The sequence below is a fragment of the Cucurbita maxima genome, unplaced genomic scaffold (assembly GCF_002738345.1).
Source record: "Cucurbita maxima cultivar Rimu unplaced genomic scaffold, Cmax_1.0 Cma_Scf00037, whole genome shotgun sequence".
Lineage (NCBI taxonomy): Eukaryota > Viridiplantae > Streptophyta > Magnoliopsida > Cucurbitales > Cucurbitaceae > Cucurbita > Cucurbita maxima.
In genome coordinates, this window is record NW_019272053.1 from 738,402 (window position 1) to 754,855 (window position 16,454).

Genomic DNA, 16,454 nt, shown 5'->3' on the forward strand with positions numbered 1-16,454 from the left:
AAAAAAAAAAAAAAAAAAAAAAAAAAAAAAAAAAAAAAAAAAAAAAAACATACACACTCAACTAGATGAACACAGAAAATACAAGAAGAATATTGGCTAAAAGAGACGGAGAATACAGAAAGTACAAATCTTTAGCCAATATTCTCCGTGCATTTTTCTATGCTGTTCTTTGTATTCATTTAGATCGAGTATGTGTGTTGTTGTGTGATTTTAACGACTGGTATTAGAGCTTTCCATCTTCACAAATCATGGTGAATTTCGCATTGCACTGATACCAGTTGTTAAGATCGTACAACAACGCACACACTCAATCTAGATGAACATAAAGAACAGGATAGAGAAAATGCAAAGAGAATATTAGCTAAAGGTTTTGTACTTTCTATCATATCTATATTATCTCTTACTATACATACATGGAGTCATCAATACAAAACTTTTAGCTAATATTCTCCTTGCATTTTCTCTAGTTTTGTATTTATTTAGATCGAGGGTGCGTTATTATGCTATCCTAACAATTATTGTTATTTTTAAAAGTTTACTAGTAATAACATGATACTAACCATAAATATTAATTAAATTTTTTAAAATTTAAATTTAAATTACTAATGAAATAAAATATTAAAGATTTTCATTCAAAATTAATATTAAAAGTATTTTTAAATTTTATTTAAAGGTTTAAAAAGTGTTATTGAACTTTTAAAAATTTAAAAGTATTTTTTTTAGGCGAAATACAATTTTTTTTAGGATATTTTTATTAATTTAACTTTATTTATTTTTACCTTGGGATCATTTCCTGGGTAAGTTTTGTCCATACTTATATTTTTAATAGATAATTTTTATGAAAAAAAAAAGTAAAATATCTTAATAAATCAAATAATATTTTATAAGAAAAAAATATATATATAACATATAATATAATTTTTTAAAATCTATAATTTAATATTACAATATAGTTTGTAACGCATAAAAAAATCAATATTTTATTTCATAAAAATAATAATTGCATTGCAAAATAAGAGCCATTAATATTTTATATAAAAAATATTCTTAAAACTTTCAAAAAAAAAAAAAATTATTAATATTATTATTATTATTTAAGAAAACGAAAAAAATAAAACGGTCCGCTGCGACATGTCGAAAGAGGTAAGGCACATGAGCCTTCCTTCCGTTTGTTCTGCTTCCATTGCCGACACATCGAAACAATTCCCCCAGCCTTTCCATCCTTGGCTGCACGTGCTTCGCATGCAACTCATGCCTTAAATACCAACTAAAAATGACAAAATATTATTTTATTTTATTTTATTTTATTTTAATTTCTATACTCTCAAATAGTTTTAAACTTCGTTATTATATCGGACTTTATTCAATTCATATCAAAATTCAAAATTCGAATTTGTCATGTGATGATCTCGATATCCTCTTACATCCCCACGACATGGCTACGTTATTTACTCTTCGTTTCTAAATGTGAATTATTTCCATGTACCGACATGTTTGGTTTTAAATCGATTTGGTTCATCCATCTACTTCAGAGTTTTTTTTTTTATAATCCTTTTAGCACTACCGATACACCTATGTTGTCTAGTGTACACCACCGCATTGTAAACACATGCCTACGTGCACCATGTCTCTCCCTCCTCTTGCAACTTCACGCTGCTCGACAAGTTGCTCGTGCTCCTACTCTTAGTCACATACCCAATAATTGAAGTAACTAGTTTAAACTTTTCTTTATAACCGAATGACCCAACTCGAAAATAGAGAATTGGGTTGAGTTGTGAAACAATTTCGAGTTACTAACTCAACCAACTTGAAATTTTGTATTGGTTTAAAAGCTTTTCAATCCAACCCATGTACTCTCCTCCTTATTTTCATTTTTCTTGTTATTTGTAATTATAAAATTTTACGAGTCTAATGCTAGATGCTCGAGTCCTCGTGTTCGGCTTGAGGCCACACCCTCATAACTCTAAATATCATAAAGAGTTTTTCCTCTTAATTGACGGTTACACTAAGGTCCCATGATTTCCATTTATAGCATAGCATTAAAATCGTTTATGTATTCACCGTCGTCATCACATAGCTTTACATGGCAAGACATGATATGACAGACATAATATTTCATTTCATTCACAGTAATAAATAACATACGCAGTAACATAGCATCATATGTCATTACATAGAATATATAATTATACCATAAAATAATATGGTGCATGCAGGGACCACAAGATATGTATCTTCGGCGTACCATCCTTATTCCCACCTTCCACCAATAAATTAAGAGAACCTTTATTTATTTATTTTGTAATTTTCTATATTTATCATTGTATTATTTAATTTAAAAAATATCTCAAATTCATATTCTATTATTTGAAAATCCACTCTTTAAAAGAATTATATTTATCTTATTTTATTAATATAAAAAAAAAATCTTAATTTGCTGCAATTTAATATTGTAAATTATTGGCATCCTGTTGTGCATCCACTTATTTTAACTTATTTTAAAATGAATAATTAGGATGAGAATTTAAAGTGGAACTAATTTATATTTTAGCCCATGGTGTAGACACGATTTTGGTGAACAGTCATACACCCCGTACTGACCCAATATGAAATAGTAAAAATTTATTTTAGGATGAAAGCATGTAAAAGGAGTTTGGAACAGGCATGCAACCATGGACAACACGTCATAGACAAGCAAGACTGGGATATCTGTTATGTGGCCATAAACAATACGCGTTTGGACAAGCATGACTGTGATGTCCCACATTGGTTGAGGAGGAGAATAAACCACCATTTATAATGGTGTGGGAACCTTCCCCTAGAAGACACATTTTAAAGCCTTGAGGAGAAGCACGAAAGAAAAATCTCAAAGAGAATAATATTTGCTAGCGGTGGGCTATGTCGTTACAAATGGTATCAGAGCCAGAGACCGGACGATGTGTTAGTCTTCTCGTGGTGGTGTGCCAGTAAGGATGTTGGACTCCAGAGGAAGTGAATTTGGGGGCGGTCCCACATTGATTAAGAGGAAAGAAGGAAAGAGTGCCAGCGAGAACCCTAGGCTTTGGGGGCGGTCCCACATTGATTGGAGGAAAGAAGGAAAGAGTGCCAGCGAGGACCCTAGGCCTCGAAGGGGGGTGGATTGTGATGTCCCACATGAGTTGGGGAGGAGAACAAACCACCATTTATAAGGGTATGGAAACCTTCCCAGCAGACGACGTGTTTTAAACCGAGGGTAAGCTCAAAGAAAACAATATCTGCTAGCAAATAATTATTTTAAGTTTAGGCAGTAACAAAATTTAAATTATTAACCTTTGGGAGGATAATTATTGTTTTTAGGTAAAAAAAATAATAATTTTAAATTTTATGAATATTATATTCTTAAAAAAAAATATGTTAGCAATTATTTAATAGCATTATTTTCAAAGTTGACCTTGGAATTTATAATTTAATGTTTTTTAATTTTCATTTATTGACTGAATAAAAGATAAAGAGATATAATTATAATTATCAATGGCTATTTAATACAATATTTTTTTAAATAAAGCGACTTTTTAATACAATATTAAGAAAATAATGCACTATAACTACAATACAACATAATATAATAATTTAATATTTGAAAGGGAAAATTATAGTTTTTTTTTTTAATTACCAAAATCAACCAATAATAAAAAAAATACACACTAAAAAAATTCCAAAGTTGAAGATGCAAATGAAATCTAATGGAAATTGGTATAAAACCAACAAAATTTGCTTGAATTATGCTCGGTGTAACGAACTAGATCCACCATTAGCAAATATTGTCTTTTTTGGACTTTCCCTCAAGGCTTTAAAACGTGTCTGCTAGGGAAGGTTTTCATACCTTTATAAAGTAAAGTTTTGTTCACCTTCCCAACTAATGTGGGACATCACAATCCACCCCGCTCAAGGGAATAACGAGAAGGCTGACACATCATCATCCGGTGTCTGACTCTAATACCATTTGCATATCTCTAAAATCATACCAACTAACAGACGGGTTTTAAAGTCTTGAGGGGGTGGATTTTGATGTCCCACATTGGTTGAGGCGGAGAACAAAACACCCTTTATAAGGGTATGGAAACCTTCTCGCAACAAATGCGTTTTAAAGTCTTGAGGGGAAGTCTGAAAGGGAAAGCCCAAAGAGGACAATATCTGGGCTTTCTTCACTTGGGTTTTACCTATGTATTTGATTCTTAAAAATTATAAATTTGCATCTAAGAAGTGATTCGGGCTTTAAAAATATTATATAAGAAATTAACTGACACGTTAGATATTAGGTCCCTCACTTTATTTTAGTATTCCACTTGAATGGCTTGAAGTCAGTTGGAGAATTCTAACGGCTCAAAGCTAGCATTTCGGCTGATCTAACTTGAGTCTAATACGCTCGAAACCTTTCTTCCTAGTTTTAATTCTTTGAAGGTGTTCAAGGTTAGTACCACTACTTTTCAGCTAGTTAAATTTTTGGAATCGAGTTTAAATTATTTATGCATAATTAGACTTAATTAGTTTAAATTATTAGGAGTATGTTTATATGTATAATTACGCTGAGCTAATTAAATTATTAGAAATATGTTTAAAATTATTTTATGTAAAAGTAGCATCAAGGAATCATAGTAGCTTCGGCGTAGGCCAACCAAATAAGTGACCCTACTGTCGTTTGATTATAATTGTGTTTTTAAAGATGACACATGCCCGTGGCTTCGCACGTGTTATATGCTCGTATATGAAAACTGTTATGAAATGATACGTACATGTTATGATATGTGAATGTTATGCTGATTTGATGAATTGATATGTTCATGATATAAAATATTAAAATATGATATGTTGAAGACATGTTCAGGATATTTTATGTGACTGTTATGATATATGATATGATATGTGCATGATGTGAATTGTTATGTATGAAAGTATGAAAACGTTATGATATGATATATGTGCACCATGAATGACATGAAATGATTGACATGCAAAACGACAAACTAGCATGAAATACAACCCCGACATACGCATGAAAGATATGATAAATGATATGAAAAAAGACGCTAGCGGGATTGTATTAAATGATAATGAAAATGGAAAAATGTTGGGATCTCATGCATTATTGTGTGCTCATGCATCGGGGATACCCTCTATCCTTCACGATAGTACAAATGCGTACGCTACGAGGCAAGGGGAACGATCATTATGTTATCATAATGTTGTCGTGACGGTTGCTATTCTTAACAGGTGTCTAGCATTAACAGCTACCAGAGAATGTTCACCCGACTATAAAGGGGCTTGGAGGGTGTGCAAACCAACTGATGAGTCCATACTCACACGTGTAGACCGTGTGTAGGAAAATTAAGTTAATATTTTCAACAAAATATTATATTACAAGAAAATAATATATATATTTTTCTCAAAAAAAAAAAAAGGTTTATTAATATTAGGGACAAACTTCAACACATTTTCAGAATAATATGATACTGTTTACTTTGGACATAAGTATTCGTGGTTTTGTCTTTTGGTTCAATGCAAAAAAGCCTCATATCAATATCTGCTAGAGGTGGGTCTATGTTGTTATAAATGGTATCAAAGCCAAATACCAAGCGATGTGCTAGTGAGGCAAGGACGTTGGACCTTGAAGGGGGTGGATTTGGTGGGGGACCCACATCGATTAGAGAAACGAACGAGTATTAGCGAGGACGCAGGGCCATAAAGGGAGTGGATTGTGAGATCCCACATCGGTGGTGGAGGTGAACGAAACACTCTGGTAAAAAACCTTAAAAAGCCTGAAAGGAAATGTAAAAAAGGACAATATCTCCGGTGTGCCTCAACTATTACAATATTGTTCTAAAAAAAGTGGATGATATTAAGGATGTTATATATATATATATATATATATATATATATATATATTTTATATTTTTTTTTAAATAGAATAATAATGTTGATTAATGGATAGGGATTGAGTTAGGTTAAAGTGGTCCGATAATTCGATCAACCTAGACCATAAAAATTAGATTGAGTTTGAGTTGGGTTGGGTTAACGTTTCATAAAAATTTAAAAATACATTTAGCTCTAGTTTTTTTTAAAAAGTTTCAAAAAATACAACCGTTTCAATATTTTTTTTAAAATCTTTTTCGAAAATTTTAAGGATATTTTTAAAATAAAATATTAACGGTTTCCACTCAAAACGGTAAATCCACCCCTTCGAAGCCTCCTCGCTAACTCATAGAATGAGTCACCGTTTCCACTCATAACCGTAAATTTGAACTTTTATTAAAAATTTAATCGATGTGGGACCCACTATCTCACGACGTTTTGAACCCAGCTCACGTACCGCTTTAATGGGCGAACAACCGAACCTTTGGAACATACTACATCCCCAAGTGGCGAAGAGCCAACATAGAAGTGCTAAACCCTCTCGTCGATGTGAACTCTTGGGGAAGATCAGTCTGTTATCCCTAGAGTAACTTTTATCCGTTTTGCGACAGCCCTTCCACTCGGCACCGTCGAATCACTAAGGCCGACTTTTGTCCCTACATGACAGGTGGGTCTTATAGTCAAGCTCTCTTCTGCCTTTGCACTCGAGAGCCAACCTCCATCGGGCTCGAGGAAACCTTTGAACACCTCTGTTACCTTTTAGGAGGCTTACACCCCATAGAATCTACCTAAGACTGTCCACTTGGCCCGTAGGTCTTGACACAAGGTTAGAATTCTAGCTCTTCCATGTGGTATCTCATTGATGGTTCGGGCACCCATTTCCCTCAAGACTTTTAAAACGCATGTTTACCCACCCTTATTTATTTGGATTTATAATTATTAATTTTAAAAAATTTATTCACAAATTTTGAATTATCATTACAATTATTCATCACAAAAGAACAAAAAGGAATTCCATTATTGTACGAATGAGAACAAATATAATTTATTTAAAACAAAAATAAATAAATTAATTAATTAAAATGATATAAAATATGGGGAGTGGAGCTTTTGCGTAGGAATCAACCTCTCTCCAATCCATCCATAAGTTTGTGATCAATTTTATTTTATTAACACTTAATAATTATTTCATCTTACTCTAAAAAAATTAATTTAAATATTATAATTTAGTTTCTAATATTATATTCTCGACTTAAAAAGTTTTATCGGTCCTTTTATGTATGTATGTATGTATATATGTATATATATATATATATGTATATATATATATATATATATATATATGTATATATATATATATGTATATATATATATATATATATTCAACCGTGTAATATTTAGATCGAAAGTAATAATATTTTAATTATTCCCGACATATGCATGAAAGATATGATAAAGATGTCTATGGGGCGACGACGAGGAAGACTTCCCCTCTTCATTTCTGCCACCTAATTTATTTTCTGTTCTCGCGAAATTCTCCATTTATTTTTGCAAGAATCGAGTAGGGTCAGGGTGGGGATTCTTCGTGGGGATGCACGGAACATAGGATGCAGGAACTAGTTTGACTAGAGATGTCCATGAGGCGATGACGAGGAAGACTTCCCTCCTCTATCCCTGCCACCTATTTCATTTTCTATTCTCGAGAAATTCTCCATTTATTTTTGCAAGAATCGAGTAGGAATCAAGGTGGAGATTCTTTGTGGGGATGCACGAACGTATATATGTTCTATCAACATAATCTCTAAAAATTCAAATTTTAATAATTACAACATAATCTTTAACAATTTTAAAAAATCTACAACATAATTTTTAGTTTAAATATTATAAAAATTGACTCATTTATTTTTTTTAATATACGCAGAAAAACATATGCATGTGTGTTGAAAATATATTTATATTAAGAGAGGTGGGGTGGGACAGGAAATATAAACCCGTCTCCAGCTTCATTTATCTAACCGGAAAAAAAAAAGTTCTTCACTCTCTCTCTCTAAGCGGAGATTCCACTGCTAGTTCGGGTCCCTATAGATAAAACAAACATCTCTAGGTTAAAAGATAACGAACGTGGCGTAAATATTTACCGAACCAATGATTGGAGATAAAAGTGAGAGAAGTTGGTTGAGGCAAAACAATACAGCTGCCATCCATCACTTCAATATCTAAATATTTTTGTATTGAATTTCCACATTATTATTTGATAATCTTGGTTTGTTCATGTTTTGGTGGATTACCAAAAGCTTTGATTGGTGGAGGACCATCGCCAATCATGTTGCAACTTGTTTGCTTGTACTCTTCTACCAACATGACTTTCTCCATCATAATCCAAATTTTGGATTATAAAAATTTATATATACCCGATCAAACTAGTTTCCGATTACGATCAAATACGATCAAATTAAGAAAGGAATTGATTATTCAACACTAATTAAGATTGATTTTAAGACAATTAAGTTATATTAGTTTTATGAATATATTCCCTAACTTGGATTGATTTATGAATCAATGGAATATCATAGATTAAATTCAAGTCAACCAATTAGTTAACTTACCATTAAAACGTCTATAGACTAGGTTGGATGCAATTGTTTGATGAGAGAATAACATGTACTTTGTCGAGAATTTGACAACCACAAGAGTAGACCAAAGTTGAAGTCGAAGGCCTACATCGATACGGGTTGGCCAAGGAAGGGCAATATGAACTATCCTGTGAGGGAAGCTGATGATTGAGAATGCTAAGGCTCGAGTCTCGACTATGATTGCCCAAGATCTATTTGAGAAATAGTTTAACCGATTAACCATCTAACCTTGTAACCCATTTGTCATACTTGACTTGTAGCAAGAATCACGACGAGATTTCAACACTTCATTAGAACAACAATTTCTAACCACCCTATATATATGACAAGTAGATGGACAAGTATGTCTAAAACACTCGGCCTATTTCTCTTTAATCTATTATCAACTCAATTACTAACTTGAGCGTCGAAGTCCGACCTCGTTCATCTTTTTGTTTTTTTTGCAAGTATAACATAGTTCTTGGTCATACAATTAATCTTTGATCTGCTGACTAAAATTTGATATCAACAGTTGACATGACTCTCGTAAGAATACAATTATGCTTTCTCGAATTGTGCAACCAACACCATGAGCAACAAAGGGATATCTGTTTTTTCATTACTACATTTATCAATTTGTTGGACAATACATATGTAGAAAGCCTACCACTATTGTTAACCAAGGAAAATAATTTGGTAGCACAAATCAATATACCATTGGGCTAGTTGTTTCATTCTTAACGATCAAAACTAATGCTTTCACTCGAAAACACTAAGGATCATGCAGTCTTGCCCTAGTAACTCATGTATCTGTGGTCTAGTCTACCTCAACTCTACTAAATTATTTTATCCATAATCTTAAGAATTGGAAGCGAGAAGATAATGAGATAGAATTCAGGCAAGTAGATTATTAGTTTCCCTATAAGTGTTTATTTCGAGAATTGAACAATGGTGTCTCCTAGAACATTATTAAAAATTATAATGTGCAATAAAAATGTGTAAGAACAAATTTAAAAGGGATTTAAACTATTGCTTTGATATCCCTCTCCTAGATCTGTCTCTTCTAAATGAAACCAAAGCAGCAAAAGTTGTGTACCTGTGATGTCATTTTGAAAGAGGAAACAGGGACGCTTCTAAATGCTCAGTTGACAGAATGGAGGCTGTTACAATCATATACTTTTGCCCCTTTATCCTGATAAAAGTAGTCAGATCAATACACAAACTTCTCACTCAAACCAACTTCATGTGGTACCTAAATCTCGACCGTGTCTGCGGTCCATCTGCTCGAATTTGAATCCGATAACTTAAGTTGATTGCACCCACTTGATCCGTTTAATGTTGAAGAGAATATTATCTATTCTTGGTCTTTACAAACTTCACCCTTGAAGCTTTCTTCTCCATCTTTTCCCTCTTCTTGCGAGTCTTCTCATCCTCAGGTTCATCCTAAACGACACGCAAGCATACGCCTAAATGAAAAGAGAAGACCGGGCCTAACTAAATAACGAAAGCAGGTACGGTCCGGGGTTTGATTACCTCTGAACCTTGCGACAATAATCCCTTAATTAAACCAGATGATTTGTATACCCCAAATGCTGGAATCTGCAGAGCAATGAGGAAATGAATATTAAGAACTAGTGAAGTATGCCTACTTTAACTTGTTGGTCATAGGGCGTATTATTTTGAATTTCTATTAGTTGCACAAATATTTAGTAATATAGGTAACACGAAAAATAATGTTTAGAGATAGACGCGCGTTTATAAATAGATGTACAATTAAAGTCATTTCAGAAAGATACATCATTGACATTATTTCACGCCCAAAAATCGGGATTAGGCCTAGGCTATATTACACTAAATATGTCTAAGTTCAATTTCAGAAGTATTTGGATCTTACCACAAGGTAGGTGTACCAAAACTTCCCAGAGAGGATTGACATTATTTGCACAAAGCTCGTAATGTAGATCATGTCATGCAAGTAGCTGCACAAAACAAGACAACCCATCAAGATGTTTCGATTAATTGTTCAAATGCCAAGAAAACGTTTACGATACAAGTTTTGACGATGTAACAATTGCAATATGGAACTGGTAACTGTCCTAGGTGAATCCTTCACCTAATGTCAATGCCGTGAGGCTTCAAAGAACTTGTAGCCATATGAACATATGGGTTCACAACTAGTATAGCTTTGAAGTCAATTACTTTAGAATTATTATGTCCTTGTTGCTACAATGAGATTTAAATTACCATATAAATTACAAGGAACACAAGAAACAACATTCAGTTGCAGGTCAGATGGCCTGAAATGTGGCCTTGGCAAGCACTACACGGTATTTCACCATTAGGGTTCTGTCCAGTTCAGAGGAGAAAGCAGTGAAACATGAAAATGCAGCTTTTTCAAATTCAGAGATAAAATTTAAATTTAGCTATTTTTACAATCCTGACAATTAGTCATCTTCAACTAGAACCACCTGAATGAAATGATTTAACCCCAATCTCGCTCCCATGTTCACCACCTTTGCAACCAAATGGATAAACCCCCACAACACCTAATATTTTGTCAGGTCAAAAACAGAGAATGTACTTATTTGTCACTTTGATGATCAAACCAACACATCAATTGATCAAAGCAATCAATGGAGCAGGACCATTTCCCAAAAACACTTACAACCCCAAACATTTTTAAGCTGCAAGTCGTGTTTATATCCAAATTGACATCTTCTCGAGAAAGAAAATTCAAAGATAACCAGTAAAGAAGCTGACCAAACCACCGTGATGATCAAGGACATTGCTATTATCGAGAGATTTTAAGCCAATTGACAAGTATACTGAATATGAATTGACAATGCTATAAATGATTTCAGTCATAAAATCCAGAAGGAAAGGAAACCAAATCCAGAGTTAATATGCTGCCGCTGTAGATCAGTGAATCCAATTAGCACATCACTAGACCCTTCCATTTCAATCACTTAGCACTGAATTTTGGAATGACAACCAGGAAAAATAGCTCCAGCTTCCTCAAAAATTTTGATCTAAGGTGAACAATATCATACCAATTCTTAGCAAGTTTAAAAGCTCGGGTTAACTTAAAACTTGGTCACAGAATAATTAATTATGTCAGATCTGTATTCAACGATTATACTTCATATAGAAGATAAAACATGCATAAAACTGACATGCAATGATAAACATCAAGAAGACTGAAGACATACCCACAAATTCCACCAGTATTCATATCAAATCCACCATCTAGTAGTTCACCTTCATCACCATAGGTTGGGGTTCCCATGTTGGAAAGTTGGTTGTAAGGAATAAAATAAGCTGCGGATGTGACAATCAAACCAATCCAATGTTTCCAAGTGAAACTTGAATGAAAAATCAGCATCCGAACCAAGATATAGGTAGCCTGCACAAACAATTCAAGTTACAGGAAGTAAAGAACAAAACAATGATATGATGATGTTTCAGGATACGTTCAGAAGGGTGCTTATCCCTTTGACAACTCTTAAGAAAAGATTTAACTATCCTAACCAAGAACTTACAAACCAAAATAACCTTTAAACTTAATTCTCCCATCCTTCAATTTTTTAGTTATCTCATATTCCTCTGAAGAAATTACTCAAGACCTTCCTCGACCTTGCATTCCTAGGTTCCTCGTGCACAATCATCTGTATCTGCCGCAACTTCAATTTTCAAAGTCAAATTTGGAAAACAAGAATTCCAATTTTTACCCAAGAATAATAAATAAGCAAATAAAATCTTCCAGTATTGGATGTTTACAATATGAAATTTTCTTTGCTTCCAACAGAATCGAAATCTATCTGATAAATTACAATTTCCAGTAGATGGTTGATTGTTTGTAACAAACACGCCATCCTACAACTTCTTCCAGCTCAGAATTTCAAGAGAATCACAACGCGAATACTAAATCACCAACAAGGATGATTTACGGACATAAGAGCGAAGAGAAATAGAGAGAAGAGGTCGAATGGAAGTCCTTACATTGCATGCAATGATGAGGCGGCGGAGATTGGCCATATGACGAGCGTTCTCCTCCTTGCGCTTCTTTGCACCTTGGTTTGCCATCTTTGTCGCCGGATTCCGAAACTGCTTGTGAAATGGGAGTAAAATCTAGGTCAGTTAGGGGTGGGGATCAGAAATTCAGGATGAACTGAAGAGGAAGAAGGACTTCAGGTGTTCATCGGGGAGGGTCGAATCCTAAATTCCTAATGCTAATGGCGGCGGCATGACCGTGGGATGTAAAAGTAAGCGGTTAAATTATAGAGTTAAATGAGTTTACTAACTAATTAATCTTAGGGTAAATTTTAAATAAATAAATAATAAAAAGAAAAACTAATTACTTCATATGTGCGCGGTATCACAGTTGTACTATTTTGACCGTGCGGCGTCGTGATCTTGACACGCTCACGACCAGCCTTAAGGGGAGCTCAAACCCCATATTCATTTTTCCTTCGATTTTGTGGCTTCATCGGACTTTAAGCGAGATTAGTCTTTGTCAACTGAACATCGCTCGTGCGGAATCCAAACTTGTTCGGCCATACACGCCGCCTACGCGTGCATGTTCAATCATTTGCGACACAACTAACTTGCCTCTATACTAAGCCAAGTCATTCAGCTCGACCTTGTCTCTATGCAATGTCAAGGTTTCTCATTGCAACATCGCATCTCATCTTGTCATCTTGGTTCCCAATCGACATGATTCATTTGATATCATCCCAAGTCACAGAATGTCGTCGACTATTGCAACTCACTCGGTCATGCCGTTGAGAATAGATCCACGTGTTGTTCATCTCATCGGGACATCCCGAACATTCATCCATTCGAGTTCTATTGAGGCATTGACCCTCCTATGGCCATGCCATATCATTTATGAATACCGTACCAGATAGCAGATGCAAAATTCAACCTTTGACACGGGGAGTAGGTGTGTAATACCGGCACATCCATGCACTCGGTACTGTCCTTGAAAAACTCATTTCAAAGGAAGTCGCCCAAGACACTCATCTTGAAACGCTCGCTCTCATTGTGACACATGCAAGTGCCACATGTTAGCTCGCTTAGGCCACAGGGGCTAGATGTGGTGGAGAGCTAACACCGTGCCTCCCCTAAGTCATTTTCAAAGTGGCGGGTGTAGACATAATTTTGATAAATTGACATACGGTGTCATGGAGTGTCCGATTGTCACTAAATTTCACAAGCTTACATATTTCATATGGTTGAACTTAACTCCAAAACGGCATGCTCGAATTCCCTCAGAAACCCCAACTTTCAAGGTTTAGGCCGAAGCCCAACCGATCCTTCAACAAGCCTATTTGACACTCTTGTCTACTCATTGCCCTTATCTTGCTTACATCTTGTCTTCTCATCAATGCCCACTCTGTGTGGTGTGTTAGATGAGACACCGTCCTCTTTTGTCTTATCATAGCAGTCGTCTAAGCCCTCACATAATGAGCGCTACTTGAAAGTAACCACTTCTCTTGTTGCAACATAAAGGTAACAACCTACTCACTTCATAGTAAACTTGTGACACAACCATGTTCGACATTATCACAGAGATGTCCGTTTTTTTCAACTCCAAATTCTCGAGAGGGGAGTCTCTGTCTTCATTCCATGAAATTAAATAGAGAATTTGTGAGATCAATGAATGAGATAGAGAAATTATCCCTATCCCAAACTCGTCTTTCGTCAATAGGGAATCTTTACCTTCATCCCGCAAAATTAAATTTGGAGAGTTTCGTTAAAAATGAAGAATGAGATGGAGAAGCTATCTCAGACTCAACCTTGATAAATTTAAAATATTGATGATAGATCTATAATTTTTTAAAAATAAAATATAGGATTTTAATAAAAAGATTATGGAAAAAATTGTTGTTCCTGCTTTATATCATTTTTAATTGACCTCATGTGTAAAAAAAGTTTGGCAAACCTTTTCACAATTACAGTTCACTGCACCATTTACCTCGTAAATTCAGTAAAGCTGCTTGGAATGAAACCTGATAAAAAAGAAGTGAACACTTTACTTCATCTTTGTTTTTCTTCAAACTCCCAATCCGCTCTCGCTCGCTACTACTAACAGAGTCTCAGTCGATTTCCTTTCCTTTAGCTACTCAAATGTTTTAGTTCACTAAGTTTGAAAAGTCCAAAGAGTACAGACTAGCCACGGAACTTGGATACGGTTTCCCAATCAAAGATCCATGGATCACAAACAATATCTCCCCGTGACCTTTCGCCTCTAAAAGCGTCCTTCCTTCTCAATGCCCAGGCATATATATTAATATAATTTTTAACTCATTTTAAAAAATAATTTAAAATGTATTAGACCCAAATTCAAAGACAAAAATGTAAACAAATTATACGTAAAAAAAAAAAAAAAAAAGACTTCAAAGTGGAATAACAAATTTCAGTATAGCACATCAACCTTGAACTAAAAAGGCAAAGAGTCCCACAATAATAAGGTAACAATAACAAATCAAGTAACATCCACAAGAAGGAAACACAGCAGCCAGTTTGCCATCTCAAAAATTAAGAAAACCATTGCCCAAAATTTAAACACTACCATCAGTTATAAACACATTAAACCCAGGAATAAGCCAATGCCCAGTACATAAGGGTGTCGTTTTTCGTATATTAGTCATAAATACAAATCGAGCAAACCCGAAACTATTGTTGGAATGAAATTGAATAGGAACCAGTATTGGGATCTTTGACAGCCTTGAAGTTGTCCACGTTCATACCAAAACGACCCAACAAAGAATTGCCCATCTCTTTCAACTTCCCTGCTCAAACAGATGATGGCATTTCAGGTTCATGAAAATGGAACAAAGTATCGACTTAGTAGACGAAGTAGTCGGGTGGTTCATGAGAAAGGAACAAAGTATCGACTTAGTAGACGTAGTCGGATTCATTAAAAAGGAACAAAGTATCGACTTAGTAGACTAAGTAGTTGGGTTCATGAAAAAGGAACAAAGTATCGACTTAGTAGATGAAGTAGTCGGGTGGTTCATGAGAAAGGAACAAAGTATCGACTTAGTAGACGAAGTAGTCGAGTTCATGAGAAAGGAACAAAGTATCAACTTAGTAGACAAAGTAGGTCTCCAAACAATGTCCAATGTGTATTTTCTCATCTAGATTCCAATGTTGCTCAAAGCAATATATATATAAAGTTAGAAGGTAAAACTTTGGCCCTCCTAATGGAAACATTTTTTTTATTTTGTCTCGGCAACTGTTCTCTGTTAGTGCAATGCAATATCAACAAGAAATATGGTGGCTAAATTTCCAATAACAGGGGAAGCAAATTCTAAAACAACATGATACCAAAATGCAGTTTTAAAATGTAAGCAGGCTTACCAATCATCTCTTCTTTCATCTTTTCTCGTTTTTGTTCGGCTAGTGGTTCAAGGCGACGGATGGCCTTCTTAGCTTGGTCGTTTGATGAATCCAATTCCAATATCTTTTTCATATCTGCAAGTAAATAAAAATGTTTTGGTAAGAAAAATTTGAGAAAGGTAGATTAGTACAAGAGTTCTAGAACATACTGGAAAGATCTAAAGAAAACAACAGCCGTCAAGATTGATCATAGTAACAGTAATACATGCGAATCAAAGTTTACCATTAATGGCCTCCTCAAAATGTTCAAGCTTTTCACGAGCCTCTGCTCTTCTAGACAAAGCTTTCACATATGCAGGATTCAGTTCAATCGCCTTAGAGCATGCTTTTACAGTGTCATCATATTTTTCCTTTAAAAGATTATGTTCAAGATAATTAGTACGTGAAGCAAACATACATTATCCTGGAATTAAAGCAAAAGTTCACAAGCAAGTTCTACTTTTAATTCATCCAAATTGAAAAGGAGACCAGACCAAAATAATGTGTAGCAAACAAAATAAGTTAAGAAAGCACCTTACCAAAAAAAAAAAAAAAAAAAAAAAAAAAAAA

The 16,454-nt window shown here is 34.4% G+C and overlaps 2 protein-coding genes across 2 annotated transcripts in view; both read right to left on the reverse strand.

The window, feature by feature from the left end:
* Window positions 1-9,457: 9,457 nt before the first annotated feature.
* Window positions 9,458-12,749, reverse strand: LOC111468625 (transmembrane protein 208 homolog). The gene is made up of 5 exons (XM_023113902.1): window positions 12,501-12,749; window positions 11,711-11,904; window positions 10,396-10,480; window positions 10,035-10,100; window positions 9,458-9,944 (listed from the first exon to the last, which is right to left on the reverse strand). Exons 1-5 carry the CDS (start codon window positions 12,582-12,584, stop codon window positions 9,852-9,854), a joined length of 522 nt encoding a protein of 173 aa, XP_022969670.1. The 5' UTR covers window positions 12,585-12,749; the 3' UTR covers window positions 9,458-9,851.
* Window positions 12,750-14,927: 2,178 nt separating this feature from the next.
* The window catches only part of LOC111468619 (tetratricopeptide repeat protein 1-like), a 4,995-nt gene continuing 3,468 nt past the window's right edge, over window positions 14,928-16,454 (reverse strand). Inside the window, exons 3-5 of the mRNA XM_023113896.1 lie at window positions 16,129-16,255; window positions 15,867-15,980; window positions 14,928-15,295 (exon numbers count right to left, since the gene is read on the reverse strand). Of these exons, the coding sequence (XP_022969664.1) occupies window positions 15,180-15,295; window positions 15,867-15,980; window positions 16,129-16,255 (357 nt within the window). The 3' untranslated portion in view covers window positions 14,928-15,179. The remainder of the gene's footprint in view (window positions 15,296-15,866; window positions 15,981-16,128; window positions 16,256-16,454) is intronic.

What these genes read in the sequence shown, in the direction of transcription:
- LOC111468625 (XM_023113902.1), bottom strand. Translation starts at nt 12,584, where the DNA reads ATGGCAAACCAAGGTGCAAAGAAGCGCAAGGAGGAGAACGCTCGTCAT. An exon ending in GCCTCATCATTGCATGCAAT is followed by an intron (nt 11,905 to 12,500) that starts GTAAGGACTTCC and finishes TTGTTTGTGCAG; the next exon opens with GCTACCTATATCTTGGTTCG. An exon ending in TTTGGTACACCTACCTTGTG is followed by an intron (nt 10,101 to 10,395) that starts GTAAGATCCAAA and finishes ATTGCTCTGCAG; the next exon opens with ATTCCAGCATTTGGGGTATA.